This window comes from Nothobranchius furzeri, chromosome 16 (genome assembly GCF_043380555.1).
Source record: "Nothobranchius furzeri strain GRZ-AD chromosome 16, NfurGRZ-RIMD1, whole genome shotgun sequence".
In the NCBI taxonomy this organism is placed as follows: domain Eukaryota; kingdom Metazoa; phylum Chordata; class Actinopteri; order Cyprinodontiformes; family Nothobranchiidae; genus Nothobranchius; species Nothobranchius furzeri.
In genome coordinates, this window is record NC_091756.1 from 38914232 (window position 1) to 38938324 (window position 24093).

The 24093-nt window shown below is 44.4% G+C and overlaps 1 protein-coding gene across 4 annotated transcripts in view; it reads right to left on the reverse strand.

Annotated features, from left to right (window-relative positions):
* The window catches only part of LOC107387855 (zinc finger protein 385C), a 79696-nt gene extending 62004 nt beyond the window's left edge, over positions 1–17692 (reverse strand). Inside the window, exons 1-2 of one of the 4 annotated variants that reach the window (XM_070545426.1) lie at positions 17459–17691; positions 9319–9371 (exon numbers count right to left, since the gene is read on the reverse strand). Coding sequence is in view for 3 of the 4 variants with exons in the window: in XM_015963082.3 (XP_015818568.1) it covers positions 17459–17501 (43 nt within the window). In the remaining variant the exon portion in view is untranslated. Of the gene's footprint in view, positions 1–9318; positions 9372–17458 lie in introns of all 4 variants that reach the window. The other 3 variants (XM_015963082.3, XM_015963081.3, XM_054749215.2) reach the window with 3 other exon arrangements.
* Positions 17693–24093: the final 6401 nt, after the last annotated feature.

Below are 24093 nucleotides of genomic sequence, written 5' to 3' on the forward strand. Positions count from 1 at the left end.
TCCGGTCTGGCCCAATCTGAGTTTGACATATTCTGGAAGCATAGCGCATAAAAAAGATAGGCTCGAAGCATAAGTGATGTGTACCTATAGGCTTCTGGGATGCTTCACAGCCGGTGGGAACAAACCCATCCAATATGGTGGCTAATCGCTGCATACTACGTGACTCTTATATACGTAGTCTGGCAAGCCAGACTACGTATATATTCCCATATATATTCAAACTTTGCAAAGCAAGAATTTGGTCTAGTTCACTAGGCTATGACTCTGATGCATCAGTGGAAAGGTCTGGTAAGGTAAGTTTTCAATGATAAACCATAAAGTTAAAGTAACTTTTGAGTGAGTTTGAACAAATAACAGGAACCTGATCAGTATAAGTCTGATAAAAAAAATTGCCACAATCACACAAAATTCTCAGCCCCATCACATCACAGCCTGCCTGTAAATTTGATTTCCCGTACGCTAAGCCGATGAGACACTCAAGGTTGTCTACGGCTAATGGTTCTCTATCAGGAGCCACAACACCAAAACGATGAACTGTCTCACAAAAGAACAGCAGTTGGCAGCAGGTTTTGATCAAACACACAAACACTTTAAACACTACAGTTTTTCTCACATTTTAATGCAAATTTTAGCAAAAGATGATTGGCACAATCAGAGGAACTCAGTAGTGATTACAGTTTGCAGAGAAAAATCCCTGTCCTTGCACTTAATCCTATTTCAGCCCTGACGGATTCCCAGAAATACCATTTTTGCTCCACATAAGGACTGCTGAGGCAGACTGCAGTCAGAAATGACTAAATGTAATCTCTTCCACTCAGGTGGAGTCTCTTAAATAGAGTGTTTCATGTCCTATAGGGTATAGGAAACTCACATGGAGCAGACTTTGTACCAGCAATAATAAACCTGATTGTTAGAAAGGAATAATAGAACGGACGTCTCATTTAAATGCTTGGTCAGCATCTATAGCACCATTTTAAAATGGTAACATAGGTCATCTATTCAGGATAAGGACAAAAAATGATGCAGTGAAGAGGGAGAGAACGCTTCAAAACCCTAAAATTCAAACAATCAGCTATTTCAGCAGATTAAGATGGATGAAATTAAATGAAAAAGAGCTACAGCAAGAAAGAAAACTAGGACCTTAGAGGAATTTGGGTATACTTTACTTTAGTTTTTAAACTGAAGGCAAAGACTGCCTCCAACCAAGGGCAACAGCAACTGTGGGCATCTGTCAGCAGCCATCTGGGGGGGCCCTGGGGCTTCTGAGCCACAAAGCCAACGTAACCTTAATGTGACAGCAGAGAACATATTAGAGCCACATGGCAAACAGTGAGGGGGAAAGTGCCTTTTGTCAAAAAATAAAGCTTGATAAGATTGAAAAGTGCTGGAAGACAAAAATAAACAATCCAACATGTTAAGTTATTTAGTTGGGTCTAAAATCTTGTGTTTTAAATCAAGGATTTCAATCTATGCTTACAAAACAAAGCAATTTTCAAAGGGTCAAACCTTTGTTGGCACCATGTGAGGTATTTGTGTAGGTTTTAATAAAAACATTATTCTAAGCTAAAGTTTTAAATCAAGTGTTTGTTTCCTATCAAAACATCTCAAGAGCCACTCGATTGACTGACGAAACTCTCAGACAGGAAGATGAATGAACATTTATCACTAATTTTTTTTGTAATCAGCCCCAGCTATTTGACCAGTAGATGTTTTCCTGAACATTTTTGCCATGTTGCTTGAAAGGCTCTTTACACGTGAAAAACTATAAATTAAAGATTTTTAACCCAAAAAATAAAAAAGCAATTAAAAATTGAATCAACTCTGAAACGTACAAGGGTGGAGCTGTCCGAGATGGGAAAGCGAGACTCAAAATTTGAGGGGCTTTGGAAAGTTTTGAACCGCCTCTTTTCCCAGATTGCTGGTGGCACTGAGAGGCCGTGATTCTGAAGTTAAGAAAAACAAGAGAGCTAAAAACCGCCTTGTTTGTCTCCATCAAAACCACACACTAGCTAACATGCTATGCTGTTATGTGGTGTGTTATGTTAGGAATTATGGTTGCAAAGGTAACAAGGTGTCAAAAATGGGAGATACATTTATGTTTCTATAGTTGTTTGACCGTTTCCATGGCATCCAAGCGGTGTTATACCATTTTCTGCCACCATCAGATTCGGGGAGGAGTCAGAAAAAAGGGGGTGTGACATTACAATTTTTTTTTCTTCCATAAAAGGTAGCTTGCTTGAACAGCTTTATCCAGGATCATCTACTGCACCTTTGATGGTTGTCTCTCAGTTTTGATATTGGGCTACAATACACGTACATGGTGTTATTTGAAATATTTTATTGTAATAAGCATCAGATGAGGAGGAGCAGTGGCTCCGCTCTGTGCTCTCCCTGAAGGACAGAGCTCACCTCAGTCACTTGTATCCTGGAATATTCAGTCACAATCTGGACTTCATTACCATAGGTAAGGACTATGATGTAGACAGACCTGTAAAATCACAAGCTGTGCCCGTCAGCTCAGTGCCGTTACCAAAACAGACACAAACAGTCCTGAATAAAACTAAGAGAAAACTTCATGCAGCAAAAACTCAACATGTTACGTAAGAGAACAAATAAGAAAGGGTCCTGTAATGTGCCACAAGTGTTATCACTAGTAAAATGTAAAATATTGGAAAAAAATTAGGAGGCTTTATATTCCAAATCTGCAAGCAGCAGATCAACTGAACCTTTGACTCTGGACTTCATGCACATGTGTTCTCAGCATATTGAGAGTCTCAGTCATAAAGTGAGTGAGATGGCTAATTATAATAGGACAGACTTAGCTAGAGTGTGAAACGTGGGCTGCAGTGGGGATTGGCCTGTAGCCAGCTGAAATCCTCACCTGCCTTTCGTTAAGGCTCAAAACAAGACTTGACCCTAAATTCTTTAAATAATTTTTTACATTTTTTTTAGAAAAATGGCTGCAAAATGTTTATGCATGAATAATAATCAGTGAACTCTGGAGAAATGAGTTTTTCCCCATAACTTCAGTTCTTTCTTTTTGTTAAGGCTTTTATTTCAGTTGCCTAATCAATAATTATTAGTAGACATACCATTTTTGACTATTTGTGTTTAGATGATGACATTAAGTCTATTTGGGACTAAAAAAACCCACATATTTTTAAGACTGAATGCTCAAACTCTACCATGCTACCAACTTGTTTAATGTCTAATATGAAGTGCAAAAATGACCTTGAAAACCAACCTCACACTGAAAACGCCTTCAGGAATTTTATCAAAAATGTTCTGAATTCCCCTGGTACTGAAATGTGAGTGTGCACATGTGTTTGTATCCACAGGAGAACCTTGAACATAACAGAGAGGAGCAACTGTCTGACTGTTTTACAGTTTGGTTTCACACTCCTCACAATATTCAGGTTAGTAACTCCATCACAATCCCGACACTCCGGTCTTTTAAAGACATCCACTTAAATGTTTTTACCTAAGCTCCAGCTACTTTTGCTGTGCTCTCAACTATGAATGAACTCCTTGTGAGTAATTTTCTGGGGGGAAAAAAAGCTCTGGCATTCCCATTCCTGGACATAGGAGTTAGTCGAATGAGCGGATGTGTGTGTGGGGTGTGAGTGTGTATGGTGGTGATTCTCTGTGACGCATGATATTTGGACATCTCGCCTCTAATTGGCTAACAGCAATACAAGAGTATGGTGCTGGAATACAAAACAGCTAGCTTCTTTGATAATGCGTTACAATAAGGGTCCCTTTGTTAAGGTCTCTTTCCGGAGTATTTATCTGATCCGATGGCACCACCTAGTGGCTGACAAGCAAATCACACAAATAGTCTGAATCAGTTTTTTTAAGGTGGCGACTTCACGTTTTTTGTTTATAAATGTGTTTCTGTAGCCGACAAACTGAGCTAAAACACATAGTTTTACAAGTATTATTCTCATGTTGTGTTTTCATGTATTTATATTTTAAAGAACTACTTGTCTGTAAAAAGTTCATCAACTCTGCATCAGCCGAGGTACTCCTTAAATTTGAAGCACGTAATCGGTAGTCTAATAGCCTGACAAGCCAGACTATATATTCACAAACTTTGCAAAGCAAGAATTTGGTATAGCTAGTAGTCTAACTCTATTGGTTAGTTCTGGACGACACTCAGTTTCCTATTGCACGACGATCTGCGGGGTAAGGAGCATGCTTATCAAAAAAAAAAAATTTAAATAAAAAGATGTATTGCTTACTTTATATCACAGTACATGATACGATAATCACTTTCATGGATTTCTGATAAATCATACATCATTTCTGAAAGGGGAAATTCCGGAAAGCTACTTCAACTTTCCCAGTATTAAATATTAAGTGTCTTTAAGATTAGGACAAAGGGCCAGGGTGGTGTCTGCTTAGTAATGTATTACATATAATGGTAAAGCAGTTGTTCATACTTTATTAAATAGTTTATCAATGCTTAGTAACACTCGGACATTAATAAAGGAACCCTTTTTGTAAAGTGTCACAGCTTCTACTAGACCAGACATGCTCTACTCTCTCTTTGATGCTAAATCAACAACAGCCTTCCCCATTGCAAGTCACTATGGAGGAGTCCATGAATGTTTATTTTCAGTGTAACATAGATCTTTGTGGCTTTTTCTGAACTGAGTGTTTTGTTGCCAATTTCCTAAAGCAGGAAATAGGGGTAGAACACAGTTTTCACATTCAGCCTGCATGTGAAATGCAGAGTCGTATTTCAAAAATGACATAATAGTTTTTTAGTAAACCTGCTCTTTAAACTGAGTCCATTGAATGAGTTTGGACCAGTGTGCACCAATGGGGAATCTTCAGCTGCCAAAAGTCAAGCCGACTTTGAAGTAACAAAAATGTAGTTCCCCCCTCATCCACTAGAGGCTGGCTCCAGAAAAGAGCAAGTTCCCATTGACTCCCATGTTAAAAACATTAACTTCACAGCAGAAATAAACATGTTTACATCCTGGTTAAATACACTATTTTAGGTTTAACTGTTTTTTGACCAAAAGCACCTGCCAAACTCTGTTAACTTTGGTTAGCTCAGTTAGCTTGTAGCTACATTGTCTTAGAGTTTGTTGGGTGTCAGTCATCTGCCCCAGCCCTCACTGCATCCAGACCATGCTGTCCAGACAAAAATTATATTTATCAGCATGAATTCAGCTAAAATTTAGATTAGATCACTTTTCATTTCGTATAAATAGCTTTACACATCTTTGAGAAATTGGATGTTTTATTTTTATTTGAAGATGACATCATCTGACTTTGACTGAGGGCTACAGATAACATCACTGCTGTGTTTGACACCCATTTCTCTAATCCTTCATGCTTCATGCTTCAAGCTCTTATTTCTTATATTGTTTTGCTGCTACTATCTGCAGAGGAAGAATAACATCTATGTCTGTAATGCACTAAACTAATTTTCTCATTACTAACAACAAACTAATTTTCATTTTCATTTTAAACTGAGAATTACAAGTGGCAAAATAATACAACAACAGAAATGATGAATAAACAAGCACATATTTTGATATTTTAGTGATAAAAAAATAGCATTTTCTGTTAAAAACAACCTACAATATTATTTAATATTATTTTTAATAATTATTTCTTTAAGTTAAAAATGCTTTTCTGATATAGAGGGGGCAGACTACTACCAAACACTGAACATTCTCCCTCTCTCTTTCTTCTACATAGAATGTGCTACTACTAGTTCACCTGTTTTGTGTGTGTGTGTGTGTGTGTGTGTGTGTGTGTGCGTGTGTGTGTGTGTGTGTGTGTGTGTGTGTGTGTGTGTGTGTGTGTGTGTGTGTGTGTGAGAGAGAGACAGAGAGAGAAAGAAAGAGATCTGTCTTCTCAACCCCAGTCAGTTGTGGCAAATGGCTGCTCATACTGAGTCAGGTTTTGTTGAAGTTTCTGCTCCGCAGTTGCCACATGCTTGCTTATGGATTGCTGCAAAGTCGATGCAATCTGATGGGTTTAGTTACATAGAAAACTTTTAATTAATTTGGCAAAACAACTGAACTCAATACTGATACGTAAGTTTGATTGGAATGCTTACTTTGGGAAGTGCCTTGACTCTTGTGATTTTACGCTAAATAAATAAACTCATTTGAATTAAATTTGTGTATATTTTGAATTAATAATTGCTTAAGAATGATTTCTATTTAGTGTAATAAAAAGTACAACAAATAAACAATTGGACTCCAAGAGATTCAAAGAGATTATTTAAACAGTGTTGAATAATGTTTACTCATAAATGTAAGAGCAAGTTAATAAATAATGAAATGACAATAAACATTCAGTTCTATGGTTAGATGTGGTTTATTATTTATTTTTTCTGTTTAAAATTTCATTTAAAAATGTTTCTAAGTCAAATTCAGCACAGAAACATGTAACAAACAAATTATGTTTATAACTTTTTGAAATTCTTACAATGTTACAGAAGTGTTAATCAGTATTTAGGATAATAACATAAATTGATGAGGCTAAAATAATCAGAGAATTACTTTTGTGCTTTACTGCAGGTTCAAGTCAAATTTAGCAGATAGTGACTTTACACCTAGAGTAGGTTCAGGCCAAACATTCTGACCCTTTGTCCTCTTATGATGTACGTTTATGAACACTCATGAGAGGAGTTTAACTTCTGCACTGTGTGTTTTTAAGTTTTATGTTCATGTGGGCATTCAGCTATTATGCGTGTGTGTGTGTGTGTTAATTTTTATAGCTGAGCATTCTTCTGGTTTAATTGCATTTTAGTTTGCCAACTGTCCAGAGGCTCTTCAAATAAAGACGGAGAGGGTTGCATGCCAGCTGGCTGTCATAACCATTAGTCATAAAACACATTAGGAGTAACACACACACACACACACACACACACACACACACACACACACACACACACACACACACACACACACACACACACACACACACACACACACACACACACACACACACACACACAGCAGCTGTAGCGTTCTTGAGTGCCAACGGGACGACTCATCAATCTCTATTAAGACACACGGAAACCACAGCTCTGAAAAAGTGATGTGAGTTTTACCATCCTGACTTTAAAGACTCAAGACTGAGGGGAAAATGTAATGTGATGTCCTCACAGCAACAACAGCAACAACAATGTGTTTTGTGGGTGATTGTTCAATATTTAGGGGAGTTTATCATCAGAAACCTTGACTCCATTGACAGTCGAGGGCTGGAGCTCAAGCTGCTCTCCTCCCAATCTCGTTCCACATGATTATTCCCAATTTCACAGCTGATGGTTTTTACTGAGACAGACGGCGGCGGCCAAATGCCAAAGCACAAAAGAAAAAGCTCTGAGATAGGAGAGAAAAGTCATAGCGGGGGGAGAGGAAAGGGGTCAAGGAGATAAGCGAGTCACACAGCTTCCTCACTAATGCTTGGTATAAGTGTAATCTGTGAATGTGACCTCTCTTTCACTGTGTAGCAGGGTTGTATGACACGTGTGATGTCGTTAGGTGTTAGGTGTGCACAATACAGAGGTGGACCTGAATACATGATGGAAAATACATTCTAAAACTAGTTCCACATGAACAGTAAACCTGAAATGCTCTGGAGATCTCAGTTGATAAGAAAACTACAATTATGTAAATCTAAATCACCTCCTGTCTGCGCAACAGCAAGGCATACCCCTCCTATTTCTACCTGACTGTGAGAGCACATCTCAAGCAGATGAATGTCCTGCTGTCAATTACATTTGTGAATTTAAAAAGTTAAAAATGCCGTGTCCCTAGAAGCATCCTTTGGGGGGCACTCCAGGAGTATGGGGTAGATGGTCTTTTGCTAAGAGCCATTCAGTCCCTGTACCAGAGGAGTGAGTTTGGTCCACATAGCCGGCAGTAAGTCGGACCTGTTCCCAGTGAGGGTTGAACTCCGCCAGGGCTGCCCTTTGTCACCGGTCATGTTCATAACGTTTGAGTACAGGATTTCTAGGTGCAGCCGTGGTGTTGAGGGTGTGGAGTTTGGTGGCAGAAGAATCTCATCTCTGCTTTATGCGGCTGATGTGGTCCTCCTGGCTTCACCAGGCTCTGACCTATAGCTCTTGCTGTGGATTTGCAGCCGAGTGAGAAGCAGTTGGGATGAGGATCAGCACCTCCAAGTCTGAGACCACGGTTCTCGACCGGAAAAGGGCGGCTTGCCAACTCCGGGTCGGGAGAGAGGTCCTGCCTCAAGTGGAGGAGTTCAAGGTTCTCTGGGTCTTGTTCAGGAGTGAGGGAAGGAGGGAGCGGGAGATCGACAGGCAGGTTGGGACATCATCTGCAGTGATGTGGACGCTGAACCCGTCTGTTGTGGTGAAGAACGAGCTGAGCTGGAATGCAAGGCTCTCGATTTACCGGTCGATCTACCGCCCAGTCCTCACCTATGGTCATGAGCTTTGGGTAATGACCAAAAGAACAAGACTGCGGATACAAGCGGCCAAAATTAGTTTTCTCCGCAGGGTGGCCGAGCTCAGATAGGTTGAGGAGCTTGGACATTCGGGAGAGACTCTGAGTAGAGCCGCTGCTCCTTCATTTCGAGAGGAGTCAGTTGAGGTGGTTTGGGCATTTTGTTAGGAGGCCTATTGGACGCCTCCCCAGGGAGGTGTTTCAGGTACATCCTGCCGGCAGGACACCCCCTGGTCGACCCAGGACACGTTGGAGAAAGTTTATCTCTGAACTAGCCCAAGAACGCCTTGGGGTCCTACCGGAGGAGCTGGTGGAGGTGGCTGGGGAGAGGATGGTCTGGAACTCCCTAGTTGGCATGCTGCCCCCGCGACCCGGACCCAGATAGGCGGAAGAAGACAAGAAATAATTAAAAAATCTACACCTGCTTGTAAATTTTCTTGAAAAACATAAAAAAAATACTTTAATAAAAGCTTCAGTTTTTTGGCGTGTGTGTGTGTGTATGTGTGTGTGTGTGTGTTTGTCTGCTCAGCAAATAAAAATCAGGAAGCTGCAGAATATGTCATTTCAATTTCGATTTCTGTCCAAAACAATCACAAAATCAACAAAAATGAATATTAAAATGATTTTGTTACATTGCTTCTTTGCAAGCTTGCTCTTAGTTTGTCTTGGCTTTAGTGATATAAACTTCTGTCCCCTTTTAAGAGCTAAACATGCCTCTCAAGTGAGGTCCTTTGATTTTTGTAAAGTGCAAAATGTAGGCAAAATCACAAAATAAGCATGAACAGTTACAGGATTTGTTAAAGTCCAGATGTGATCTAACAATCGATTGATTTCCCCAGCTAGCAGTATGTTTTCACAGTTTTACAAAGATACTCACAAAAAAGAAGAAGCATTGTTTTCACAGGTGCAGCCTCCAGAAGTGTCTTCTGTCTGTGAGATGTGACAGGGAGGATGGGTAAGGCCAAGAGATCCACTGCCAGCATCCAGAAATTACACATTTAAAGATGCCACAGAAAAGGGTTTATTTTACAACTGGAAACTGAAAGCATGTGAAATTTGTTGGGGCTCACAATGGCCCTGGAGCCTTGATTAATGGCCCAAACACAAAAATAATACTGCACGATTGCAAGACGCATGTCAAAACTCTCCCTGATCTCAAAGAATCTTGCATGAGAGGAAAATCGGCTCAAAATGGGCCAAAAATCACACAGCGTACATCCGACTTTAGAACTGCTCTGTTGTGGATTTGTAAGCATTACTTCTACATAAAAAGTTAACTATGCATTTCTGTTTTTAGAGTACAATACTTAAAAAAAATATGTAGTGTAAAATGCACCATAAAGCATGAATCATGCAAACATAACAGGTTTGAATATTTTTGGATTTCAGAAAATGTAGTCTGCTCTGCTCTTAGTTGCTGCTTGCTGCTAGCTTCATTAAAGGTTCTCCCTGATTCTTCAGATCACTCTGCCTGCAGTTCTTTGCAGATAAGATACTGACTACTTTTAAGTACTCCACATAATCTCTTAAATCCCTATCCATGTGAGAGAGCAGTGAGAAAAATATTTGAGCTTAAATCGCAGGTCTGCTGTCATTTGGTGACAAGAGACAACAGATGACTAAAAATCTTCAGAATTTTCCAGAAAAAAATCATAGTCTGACTATTGCTTTGACATATTTTTCCCTGAAGTGAATGTTTCCTCAGAAATCTCCTCTTCCTGCTCCTCTCTGTTTGTAGTATATTGTTTCTTTAATTACTGAACACACCCACCCATCCTCTTCTGCTTATCAGGGCTCGGGTCGTGGGGGCAGCAGCCTATGCAGGGAGGCCCAGACTTCCTTCTCCTCAACCACTTGGACAAGTTCCTTGGGGGGAATACCAAGGCGTTCCCTGGCTAGCTGAGAGACACAGTCCCTCCAGCATGTCCTGGATCTTCATTTTGGCCTTCTCCCATTTGGAGAATGCTAACTAGATGCCTGAGTCACCTCAGCTGGCTCCTCTCAATGTGGAATCTACTCCGAGCCCCTCCCAGATGACCAAGCTTGTCACTCTATCTAAGGGAGAGCCTAGACACCCTGCTGGGAAAACAAATTTTGGCTCATTCTTTATGTCACTACCAAAAGCTCATGACCATAGGTGAGGGTATGAACATAGATTGACTGGTAAATCGAGAGCTTTGCCATCCGGTTCAGCTCTCTCTTCACCACAACAGATCGGTACAGGGCCAGCATCACTGCAGACTCAGCACCAATCCGCCAGTTGATTTCACGTTCAATTTTTCCCTCACTCGTAAACAAGACCCCGAGATACTTAAACTCCTTCACTTGGGTCCGGACCTCGTCCCTGACTTGGAGAAGGCATTCTACCTTTTTCTGACTCAAGACTATGGCCTCAGATATAGACAGTGTTGGGCAAGTTACTTCAAAACTGTAATGCATTATTTATTACTTGTTACCCTCATATTAAAGTAATTCATTACATTACAATATTACTGATTTTAAAATGTAAGGCATTACACTACTTTTGCATTACTCTAAGTTACTTTCAACGAAACAGCTCCAGTATGAGTTTGGTAATCTGATGCCTGGTGAACTCATGACACATCCGGTGGAAAGTGATGTGGTGTCTGAGCTAGGATTGCTGTTAAAAACAGTTCTTTAGAAGGATTGTTTATAAAATAAATGAAACAACAAACTGTACTCTCAGCATGCTGCCATCTTAGATTAACTGAGCAGGGAGTGAGGTGGTGGGGGCTCCAAGTCTATTTAGCCGTGGTCCCCAAATGCCTTGATACGGCCCTGGATGTGGGACTGACTTCTGGGGTGATCTGATTCTATCACATGTATAATTACTAAATGCTTATATATTATTTTTTTTCACTGGTAAAAATGTGAATTGGGGATAAATCTACCTACTTTTTTCTTTTCAAGCACTTTGTTTTGTTTTCTTGATTTTATTTGAATTATTTCCTGCCCTTTCTCTCTCTAACCTTCCTGCATGCTGCATGTTTTCTCCGTATTCCAGAAAAAACAGTTTCCTAGACTTCCTACTTTCTAACTAATCAGCCAAAGGAATCTTCCCATGCGCGGCGCTCCAGCAGTAATGAGTTAAAATCACCGGAGCCCAGATTAACTCAGCTGAGGCAAAGCACGTCAGAAAAGTACAGAATACCAGAGAATATGCGCTGATATGAACGATCGCAGGTGAATTATTTTGTTTTAGTGGAGCGATTTCGTGAATGTTGCAGCGGCCGCGTGGAGGACGCCGTTGGAGTATTTGAGCCGGGTGCAGAACAGAACACCGGTACCGCTGCGTCCTCTCTGCCCGCAAAGCTGAGTCCATAAATGACGTAATATATGCAGATACTGGATCTTTCTTCGGGTTTCCCACAATTTGAATTTTTAAGAAACGCATCTTGATTCTGGGTTTAAAATGCATTGTAATTACTGCGTTACTGACAATTGTACCGAGTAAATATTACCATTTTCTTTCCCTGTAATGCCTTACATTACCACATTACAACAAAAAGCAATGCATTACAGTAATTAATTACCTCTGTACCGCATTACTCCCAACACTGGATATAGAGAAGCTGATTCTCATCCCAGCTGCTTCACACTCAGTTGTGAATCGCTCCACTGAGAGCCAGAGATCACGTTCTGATGAAGCCAACAGGACCACATCATCTGCAAAAACCAGATCCGTAGGCCACCAAAACAGATCCCTTCAATACAGTGGCGGTTTTACCATTAGGCATAGGTCAGCAGCCACCTGGGGCCCCCTTATGTTGGGGGGCCCCTAGCCCTGACTGCTGGCACCCCTCTGTTAATGCCACAATGGACTATTCCTTTAAGACGCCGATGCACAAACAGGAGGTGATTGGTAGTCGTTCCAGTCCAATCCAGTTGGTGGCAGTAATGCACCAAATTGTTGTTTGCCAAGTGCCATAAGACCACAAATAAGAAGAAGAGAAAGCAGAAGAAGAAGAGAGGCAGGAGCATTCGCAACAAATTTGAAGTGGTAGTCAAAACATTGAGCATGAAATGGAGTTATCCTAGTGGCTCCAATAAGAGAAAGAAGCAGCATGCTTCAAAAAAGCTTTTATCTTCACTTTTGAAAGTTACATCATTTTTCTATGTAAACATCAAAAGGAAGCAGAAAGGAAAGACGATGGAACTCATTCACTGCCACTGACGAATAAGGTTGTCCTTTTAAATGCGACCGTTCACTGCCAATGACGACTAAAGTCGTCATTTGCATTTTTTTTTCTGTGTGGGCGTCGGAAAGAGCCCCCGCACCGTGAGAACAAACATCTCAGCTCTAAAGCCAATCTTCATCCGCATACGTCACATGTCACGTGATCAGGAAGCAGAAAATCCTTGTGTTAGGAGATCGTTTTGGGCCACTGCTGTAAAAAAAAGTGAGGCACGAACCGGAAAAGCGTTTGTTGATCTCAATTCAACAACGGATTATGAAAGAATGGATAACGCTCGAAATGCGCGGATTATTCCTGATGTAGAGGTGAGTCTCCGCTTTGTTTTGGTAGTTTTGGCGTCAACATCATCCTAGCGCGCAACGTTCTGTAACTCTTAAAAAAGTAGTAAAAACGGTGAGAAACCCTGGCAGCGAAGGGCTTTACCGATCAGGAAACAGCTGGCAGCGAATGAGTTAAAGGGAGGAAAACAGACCAAAATGGAAAATAGAAGAAAAAAAAAAGAAAGGTAAAATCACTGGAGCACTGACAGGAAGAAGACAGCAGAGCAATGTTGAAGGCACTCAAAGGGAGAGAAAGACAGGAAAAAAGAGGAGGACCAATAAAAAGTGAAAATAACTCATGTCAGAAGAGGGGAGAGTTTCGCAAATCCAGTGAAAGATAAGATTGTCAAAACTTTTGTGTACGGGGGCCCCACGTCTATGTATGCCTTGGGCCCCCAAATTGCTAAATCCGCCACTGCTTCAACACCTTGGCTGCACCTACAAATCCTGTAAGTTATTAACAGAATCGATGACAAAGAGAAGCTTTGGCAGAGTCCAACTTTCATTGGAAATGACTTACTGCCAGCAATGCGAACCAAACTCTGGCAGTGGTCATACGGGGACCTAACAGCCTGTATCAGAGACTCCTGAAGTACCCCTCAAAGGGTCTCCCGAGGGACGCGGTCGAACGCCTTCTCCAAATCCACAAAGCACATGTAGATTTGTTGGGCAAACTCCCACGCACCATCCAGGACCCCCCTAAGGGTAGAAAGCTGGTCCAGTGATCCACAGCCACGACGAAAACCCCAATCTGGTATCTATTAAATCTCAAATTGCTAAGTGTGACACTAATATGTATATACATATATATATATATATATATATATATATATATATATATATATATATATATATATATATATATATATATATATATATATATATATATATATGAGTGTGACATGCACCAGCCTTCTTGACAGCCAAAATGGCAGTGCGAGCTGGCCTTTAGAATCAATTGTAAAGAGTGTGTACTAGGGATGTTAGATATTTCAACATTTACATCCATTTTAGACCATGCTAATCATTTTTTAATATACGTTAAATAAAACTTGGCCGCTATTGGCAACTGTTTTTTACTTTTATGTGTGTGTGATAAATTGTAATATTGGTAAATATCCACTATTAGCTATAAGAGCAAAATGTGCACCGACGCTCTGGAACCACTTGCCCCTCCTATCAGACTCTCTTCCTCTCTTTCCCTTTTTAAGTCCCATTTAAAAACTCACTTTTATTCTCTGGTTTTTAATTCAGTCTAACTTATTCAGTTTTTTCTTTTTTCTGTTTGAATTACTCGATTTTAATGGATTTAGCTTTTGCTTTTGATTGTTTTTATTACATGTTTTTGTTCAGCACTTTGGTCAGCTCTCATGCCGTGTTTAAATGCATTATACAAATAAACTTGGTATGGTATGGTATTAATTTGGGATTTTTCCTATTGTTTCATCCCTGGTTTGCACTGCAGAGTTGTTTATGATGCATAAAAAATAAATACAAAACAAAATAACAAAGAAAGCTTACTTAAACAAGATCAATGTTCCATTAGTGAAAATGCAAAAGTGGAGTTGTGTTGAATGAAATGTTAAATCTATGAATGAATAGCTGATGGTGTGGTTTTCTAAAGATTTTACTGAAAATAATTAGAAATATGCAGAGGGCAGACGGTAAAAGGAAAAGATGCCTGCAGGGTGTGGAAGCAGAACATCTAAGACTGCAGCAGCTAAACTGAGGACCAGCACCATTATTCAAAGCCAGATATCAACATAAAGCTGCTTAGTTTATCAGGAAAAGAAATGATAATCATGATTGTTTTGGTTATTTTATGTGATTACTCGTTGAATTGAAAAGCATTATGTGGAGTTCACATTTTAAGGAGACTGCAGATCCTGATTTAAGTCAGTAGGTGGCAGACTTAAGCTGCTTATGAGTGTGAATTATGGGATTTAAAATTGTTAAACTTTATCAATATAGCTCACAATAAAATTCATAGGTATAGTTATGATAAGAAATGCATCAAATAAAAGCGTTACAGCACATGTACGTTTTAAATGTGTGAAGATATCAATTAGAGCTTATTTTCTACTTGATCGATCTGTCTAGTCTGAATGCTGTGTTTGCAAAATAAAATGTCTGGATGTTTCTGAATGGATTTTTTTAACTAAAAAATCAAAACAATAAAATATAGTCAGATAAATTATAAAAATATTACTATTTGCTTAAAATTTCTAAAAATTGGACATTATTACAAATGCAACCACTAAATATTCTCTTTTGATCATCACATTTATCCACTAACACAATTTTTCATCCTATAACCTCACATTTGAGGGAACACCAAATCACAACCGCCATTTCAGGGATAATGGGGGAGGTTGAGCATTCTGCCTCAGGACACGTCGACATTCACCAGAAATGTTCTAATTTTCAAAAAGAACCACACCAATCCACTTTTAACGCAGAAGCACAGATTTGTTTTGTGTTTTGTATTCCAGTACCGTTTACTCTTGCACACCAGCTTACTCAAATTTTTTTCTACACTGTTTGTTTTTCCAACAAAGCACTGCGAGATGTTGCACCTCAGTTTGCTTTCCCTTCTTAAAAGCCAAGAGAGAGCAGACCTCTCAGTCACTGACACTGTCCGAAGATGCTCAGTTTGGCACAGCTTCTAAAAATTATTGTTTGCTTTGTTAATCCTGTGATCCTGCAATGTGTCATTTTAAATCCTGCCTGTATGCTCAACATGAGGTGTAGTGAGGATATCAGTAGGAGTGTAAATCTGACCCAGCAGAACGTAAACCTAAGGAGTCCAAAAGATTCACACATGCAACAAAAATAAAGGAAACTCCCAAATAAAACACACAAGGAGTGCTAGTGAAAATTACTGCATCCCTCTGGAGAGTGGGCCGTATAGGAGATGAGGGATTTGATGAATCAAGGACCTTTTGTTTGCAGCAAAATGATTGCTTCAGAGCAGTTGGAAAGAACAGATTGTCGCTAGCTCTTGGCAGGCGGGGGACCGTCATTTGGAGCCATTTAGGTTTGAAGCAGCCGCAAAGAGGGACGGAGGAGAGCAAGGTCATTTAAAGAGGATGCAGAAGGTAATGATGTGGCCAGTGTGGGGTGTTTAAGTATGTCTGCTCTGGTAGAATCCAGCAGTACACACACACACACACACACACACACACACACACACACACACACACACACACACACACACACACACACACACACACACACACACACACACACACACAATGAGGATTCATCTTTTTCTTTTGCTTAGGATTTTCCATTACACTGAAATTTGCACCAAAAAACCTACGATGACAAAATTAATCTGTCTCGAACATCATCATCATCATTATTATTATTATTATTATTATTATTATTATTATTATTATTATAGTATTATTATATTTACAACTATCATTATATAAAATTATATTGTATGGAATTTAAAAAAAACATTAGTTTGACTGACCTTTATTATCAGTATTTTCACTTATTGAGCTTGAATTCATGCACACTGAATTCCTTCTGTGTATGAAATATGCTATATAAATAAAATTTCCTTGCCAAGTTTATTTGTGCAGTTACAATTCATCTAATTTAAAAATATTATTTTAGAAAAATTGGCACACACTTAAAAATGCTAAACATGCCAAAATTATAGATGAAACCAAAACATTCACACAATTAGCCAGATAATTGTATAACAACATTTGTTTACGATAACTCACATTATGCAATAAATGGATATACTGATTTGGAAAAACGACTACATCTCAGTGAGTGCATTTTTATTCCCTTGTGGGGACAATAAAGAACTTTCATTTAGCTAATGCTTCTAAAATTTTTGATTTCTTTCTCTCCTTCATTCACATGAAGTAATGTGAGGTTTTGTTGTGCATAAAAAGAATGAAATACATCAAAACACCTGAAATGTGAATAGGCTTACAATTGTGTTTAAAATAATTTACTTTCTTTAATCTGGAAAGAGAAGATCAATTTGGATAAAGCAACTCATAATGAATTTAGGCCAATTTCCGTTTGGGTTACACTCTTCTTAAATAAAAAAGAAAGAGCAATAACAAAGTAAAATCAACCAACCTCGTGAAAAGTAAAAGATAAAATGGCAAACTACCGCTGTTTTCATTTCACATTATTTTTAAAACACTAAACCGATTGCTTACTCGAATTGCACCTATTTATGAATAACCCAGTCAATTGGTGCTAAAAATAAACATGGAGAACTTTATTTTCATCTTAAAGTAGAAAAGGGAAATTAAGGGATATTTCAGAAAGAGGTCATCCTGAAATAACGAGTTCAGTTTACATTAAATGACAGAAAGTGAAATTCAGAACAAAATGTTATTTGGAGGCAGTTTTATTTAAAAAAAATATAGTCTCGGACACATTATTAGCCACATGAGACAAAAAGCAGGTTGGACACAAGCAGAGAGGAAAATGGTTTTCCTACCTGAGTCAGACGGCTGCAAAGCTCCTCTGTTGTCGCTGTCCATTTCCAGCTGTCACAGATTACAGCGCGTGCTCAGCGGCTGGAAGCGCTTCAGTCCCGCGAGCCAGTCAAAGTGAAGGAAGATAAACCGCACGGGTTAACGTGCGCGCGCGCTGCGCCACTGCCTGCGCGAGAAGATACCGGACCAGTGCGCGCGCGGATGAGAGAGGAAGAAAGGATGAATTGACGACTGTAATCAGTCTGTTTGAAAACAGGAAAAAAGAGGCGCTAAGGAGGGGAGCCGCTTTCGGGATGAGGAATGTAGGCGGTACATTCAACATTTAGAAGTAAAACACGTGGAAAGGGATCACAAAGCGTTAAACAAAAGAAATAATGATAACACACGTGTGTGTGTGTGTATACAGGTCCTTCTCCAAAAATTAGCATTTTGTGATACAGTTCATTATAACGTTCATTATTTTCTGTAATGTACTGATAAACATTAGACTTTCATATATATTAGATTAATTACACACAATTGAAGTAGGTCAAGCCTTTTATTGTTTCTAATATTGATGATTTCGGCATACAGCTCATGAAAACCCAAAATTCCTATCTCAAAAAATTAGCATATAATGAAAAGGTTATCTAAACGAGCAATTAATCTAATCATCTGAATCAACTAATTAACTCTAAACACCTGCAAAAGATTCCTGAGGCTTTTAAAAACTTCCAGCCTGGTTCATTACTCAAAACTGCAATCATGAATAAGACTGCCGACCTGACTGCTGTCCAGAAGGCCATCATTGACACCCTCAAGCAAGAAGAAGACACAGAAAGAAATTTCTGAAAGAACAGGCTGTTCCCAGAGTGCTGTATCAAGGCACCTCAGTGGGAAGTCTGTGGGAAGGAAAAAGTGTGGCAGAAAACGCTGCACAACGAGAAGAGGTGACCAGACCCTGAGGAAGATTGTGGAGAAGGACCGATTCAAGACCTTGGGGAACCTGCACAAGCAGTGGCCTGAGTCTGGAGTAGAAACATCCAGAGCCACCGTGTAGGCGTGTGCAGGAAATGGGCTACGGGTGCCGCATTCCCCAGGTCAAGCCATTTTTGAACCAGAAACAGCAGCAGAAGCGCCTGACCTGGGCTACAGAGAAGCAGCTCTGGACTGTTGCTCAGTGGTCCAAAGTACTTTTTTCGGATTAAAGCAAATTTTGCATGTCATTCGGAAATCAAGGTGCCAGAGTCTGGAGGAAGACTGGGCAGAGGGAATGTGCCAAAATGTCTGAAGTCCAGTGTCAAGTACCCACAGTCAGTCATGGTCTAGGGTGCCATGTCAGCTGCTGGTGTTGGTCCACTGTTTTTTATCAAGGGCAGGGTCAATGCAGCTAGCTATCAGGAGATTTTGGAGCACTACATGCTTCCATCTGCTGAAAAGCTTTATGGAGATGCCAATACTGTCAGCGCGCTGCGGAGTGGAGCGGAGGAAAGGCGTGGATCCAGACCGGGGAGTAAACAGGCAGCAGGTAGGAACGGTCAACCAGGATTTATTAAGCACGCTGGACAATGAAACAATGATCTGACACAGTACAAAGAACAGACAGGGTTTAAATACAGGAGGGTTGGGAGCTAAGGTGATTGGGAAACGAGAGGCAGGTGGGAGTAATCAACGAGACACAAGGCTGAACTAAACGGGGAGACATGACCGGGTGTGACAGTACCCCCCCCTCAAGGGGCGGATCCCAGACGCCCACAGGAACGAGGAGCAGGGCGGGAGGAGGGGTAGAGGAGGAGGCGACGACAGGCTCTTGGAGGCCGGCGTCTGAGGCAGAGGAGGAGACGACGGGCCCTTGGAGGCCGGCGCCTGCGGTAGAGGAGGAGGCGACGGGCCCTTGGAGGCCGGCGCCTGCGGCAGAGGAGGAGGCGACGGGCCCTTGGAGGCCGGCGCCTGCGGCAGAGGAGGAGGCGACGGGCCCTTGGAGGCCGGCGCCTGCGGCAGATGAGGAGGCGACGGGCCCTTGGAGGCCAGCGCCTGCGGCAGATGAGGAGGCGACGGGCCCTTGGAGGCCGGCGCCTGCGGCAGATGAGGAGGCGACAGGCCCTTGGAGGCCGGTGCCTGCGGCAGATGAGGAGGCGACGGGCCCTTGGAGGCCGGCGCCTGCGGCAGATGAGGAGGCGACGGGCCCCTGGAGGCCGGCGCCTGCGGCAGATGAGGAGGCGACGGGCCCCTGGAGGCCGGCGCCCGCGGCAGATGAGGAGGCGACGGGCCCCTGGAGGCCGGCGCCCGCGGCAGATGAGGAGGCGACGGGCCCCCGGAGGCCGGCGCCCGCGGCAGACGAGGAGGCGACGGGCCCTTGGAGGCCGGCGCTCGCGGCAGACGAGGAGGCGACGGGCCCTTGGAGGCCGGCGCCTGCGGCAGACGAGGAGGCGACGGGCCTCTGGAGGCCGGCGCCTGCGGCAGAAGAGGAGGCAACGGGCCTCTGGAGGCCGGCGCCTGCGGCAGAAGAGTAGGCCACGGGCCTCTGGAGGCCGGCGCCTGCGGCAGAAGAGGAGGCGACGGGCCTCTGGAGGCCGGCGCCTGCGGCAGAGGAGGAGCTCTGCAGGCTGGGCCGGCGACAAAGTCACTGCAGGCTGGGCCGGCGACAAAGTCACTGCAGGCTGGGCCGGCGACAAAGTCACTGCAGGCTGGGCCGGCGACAAAGTCACCGCAGGCTGGGCCGGCGACAAAGTCACCGCAGGCTGGGCCGGCGACAAAGTCACTGCAGGCTGGGCCGGCGTTGCCCTCAAAACCACCATCGGAACCGGAGACCGTGGAGACGCCGGGCCGGACGGAGTGTCGGCCTCTTGAGTGCAAAGAGCATCCCCAGACGAGGCAGCGGCGATGTTATCGGACGAGCCGACTTCAGAGGACGAGGCAGCGGCGATGTTATCGGACGAGCCGACTTCAGACGACGAGGCAGTGGCGACGTCATCAGACGAGCCGACTTCGGGGACGTCATCAGAGGAGGCGGCGACGTCGTCAGACGAGCCGACTTCGGGGACGTCATCAGAGGAGGCGGCGACGTCGTCAGACGAGCCGACTTCGGGGACGTCATCAGAGGAGGCGGCGACGTCGTCAGACGAGCCGACCCCGGGGACGTCATCAGAGGAGGCGGCGTCGTCGTCAGACGAGCCGACTTCGGGGACGTCATCAGAGGAGGCGGCGACGTCGTCAGAGGAGGCGGCGACGTCATCAGACGGGACGTCACCAGAGGAGGAGGCGACGCCATCAGACGGGACGTCACCAGAGGAAGAGGCGACGTCATCAGACGGGACGTCACCAGAGGAAGAGGCGACGTCATCAGACGGGACGTCACCAGAGGAAGAGGCGACGTCATCAGACGGGACGTCACCAGAGGAAGAGGCGACGTCATCAGACGGGACGTCATCAGAGGAAGAGGCGACGTCATCAGACGGGACGTCATCAGAGGAAGAGGCGACGTCATCAGACGGGACGTCATCAGAGGAGGAGGCGGCGTCATCAGACGGGACGTCATCAGAGGAGGAGGCGACGTCATCAGACGGGACGTCATCAGAGGAGGAGGCGACGTCATCAGAGGAGGAGGCGACGACTTCGGACACGTCGTCATCAGAGGAGGAGGCGACGACTTCGGACACGTCGTCATCAGAGGAGGAGGCGACGACTTCGGACACGTCGTCATCAGAGGAGGAGGCGACGACTTCGGACACGTCGTCATCAGGGGCGACGACTTCGGACACGTCGTCATCAGGGGCGACGACTTCTGGACAGGCGATGTCATCAGGGGCGTCGACTTCAGAACACGAGGAAGAGGCGTCGGCCACAGGACTGGCAGGGGCGTCGGCCACAGGACTGGCAGGGGCGTCGGCCACAGGACTGGCAGGGGCGTCGGCCACAGAGCCCTGGACCGTCGACTTCTGGACCGTCGACTTCTGGTCCGGGGGCGTCGACTTCTGGTCCGGGGTGTCGACTGCTGGACCGCCGACTGCTGGACCGCCGACTGCTGGACCGCCGACTGCTGGGGCCGACCCGTCCGCTTCGGGGCCAGAACCGGAACCGTCTGCTTCTGGGCCCATCCCTTCTGCTTCTGAGCCCGTCCCTTCTGCTTCTGAGCCCGTCCCTTCTGCTTCTGGGCCCTCTGGAGTGGAGGCGAGGCAGCTGCAGGAGGGGCTGCCTGGACAGGCTGGACTGGAAGTGGTGGAACTGGTAGGGCTGGAAGCCGTGAGAGCAGGGGGGACAGCCCGTCCAGCTGAAGCTCCTGGAGGTTGAGGGTTCGATGGAGCTGGGCCAGTTCAGCCCGGAGACCAGCGAGCTCCGCTGGGTGGACGGGCTCGCTCCTCTCCTGGCGGTTCGGGGAGGATAAAGTGTCCAGGTGACTCTCCTGGAGGCTGACGAGCTGGCGGATCCGGTCAAGCTCCGCCTGGAGCTCCATCAGCTGGGCTGTGGGCGTGGTTCCTCCGCCTGCAGATGACGAAGGCGCTGGTTGGACCGGAGACGGGACTGCTGGTCTGACTGGGGGCGTGTCCAAGCTGGCGCACTGAGCCAGAACTGCAGCGAGCTCGCGGCTCCGTCCAGGGACCAGCCGCTGCGGTGGAGCCCGGCATGCCTCCCCACGCCGTGGGCCAACTCCCGTGGAGCACACAGCCAGGCGGGTGCCCACGAAGCTGGAGCGATCCGGAAGCGGCTCCCGGTCCGACCCCTCGTCCAGTTCCGGGAGAGCAGCGAGGATTGCTGCGGCTGATGGCCGAGGACGGCATTTTCGGCGAGGCAGAACTGAAGCAGGGGAAGGCGATGGAGAAGCTGGGTGGTGGCTCGGAGTGAGCCACTGAAGCAGGTGCTCCCACGGGAGAATCTCCTCGCTGGATCTCACAACAGGTTTGGGTCGGATCATTCTGTCAGCGCGCTGCGGAGTGGAGCGGAGGAAAGGCGTGGATCCAGACCGGGGAGTAAACAGGCAGCAGGTAGGAACGGTCAACCAGGATTTAGTAAGCACGCTGGACAATGAAACAATGATCCGACACAGTACAAAGAACAGACAGGGTTTAAACGAGAGGCAGGTGGGAGTAATCAACGAGACACAAGGCTGAACTAAACGGGGAGACATGACCGGGTGTGACAAATACCACTGGTAAATGGTTTACTGATCATGGTATTCCTGTGCTCAATTGGCCTGCCAACTCTCCTGACCTGAACCCCATAGAGAATATGTGGGATATTGTGAAGAGAAAGTTGAGAGACGCAAGACCCAACACTCTGGATGAGCTTAACGCCGGGGACACACCGGCCGCGGAAGCGCTGCGAAGCCCCGAGAAGCGAATCGCTCACGAAATTCAGCCACTGCTCGCCGCTCCTCAGTTCAGATCAGACGCGCCCCAGTCGAGGCGCGCCTCGGCTCAGCTGTAGTTTTTCTTTTAAACACTTGGTGTCCTCCATTTCCTCTCTGCCTTTTCCCAGCTCTTTTCCTCTACGTTTGTGTGTGTGTGTGTGTGTGTGTGTGTGTGTGTGTGTGTGTGTGTGTGTGTGTGTGTGTGTGTGTGTGTGTGTGTGTGTGTGTGTGTGTGTGAACCTATGGTATGAGTTGTTTCTGCCAGTTGAATCTCTTGGAACCCGCTCCAATTCTGCAGCTGTATCCTAGCAGTTTCTTCCGAAATGGGTACGTAAATAACCATGTTTTTCGGGGGTCGTACAGCTCCTTGTGTTTCTCAACTTCTATAATTAATTTAAAGTCATCCATCTTAACTGCTTGCCTCAGACTTTCTGCCTCTCTGTCCTGTTTGCTCCAGTGAAAAGACACCCAAAACCACACACCCCTTCACGTGGTCACACACGTACACAAGTTCGATGTGTGTGTATGTGTGTGTGTGTTCGTGTGGTTTTTCTGCAGTGTCTGATTATGAACACATTTGACTATTGCGGAATTTTATTTTGAAATGCTTTATTTTGTTAACTTTACCGGCCTGCCTCTTATGTGTAGGTTTGACTTCCTGCCAGAATTGACACGATTCACCCACGGCTCGCGAAAAAAATAGAGCCGACGCCGAAATGATCGTTGCACGGTGCGGGCTGGAGCGCCGGCGCGCGGCGATTCGTGGCGCTTTGGCGGCCCAAGTGGTCTATAGAATAGCTTGACAAGGGCGCCGAATGAAGGCGGTCCCATTTTCGTGGCGCTTCGCGGCGCTTCCGCGGCCGGTGTGTCCCCAGCTATGCGCGGGAACCATTTGGTGGTTTAACCCCCCAATCCAACCCCTTAATGCTGAGTGTCAAGCAGGGAAGCATTGGGTCCCATTTTCTTCAAAGTCTTTGGTATGACCCGACCAGGAATCGAACCCCTGATGTCCCAGTCTCAGGGCGGTCACTCTACCACTAGGCCACTGAGAAAGTGCATAAACTTGTATAATCTCAAAACAATCCGAACATAAAACCATAGTTCTACAAACAACTTGTCACCCCATAATGATCTCTCTGAGTACCATAAACAATTCAAGGAGACGCTGGACAATGTTGTTTCACTGTGACATGTCAAATCCTCTCCAGCTTTAGGTCAGACCTGTGTCCCATGCGGTCCTATCATTCTACAATGCCACCCCGTCAGAGCCTCTCATTAGCATTGTTGGATTACGTTCAAAAGCAAATGCCT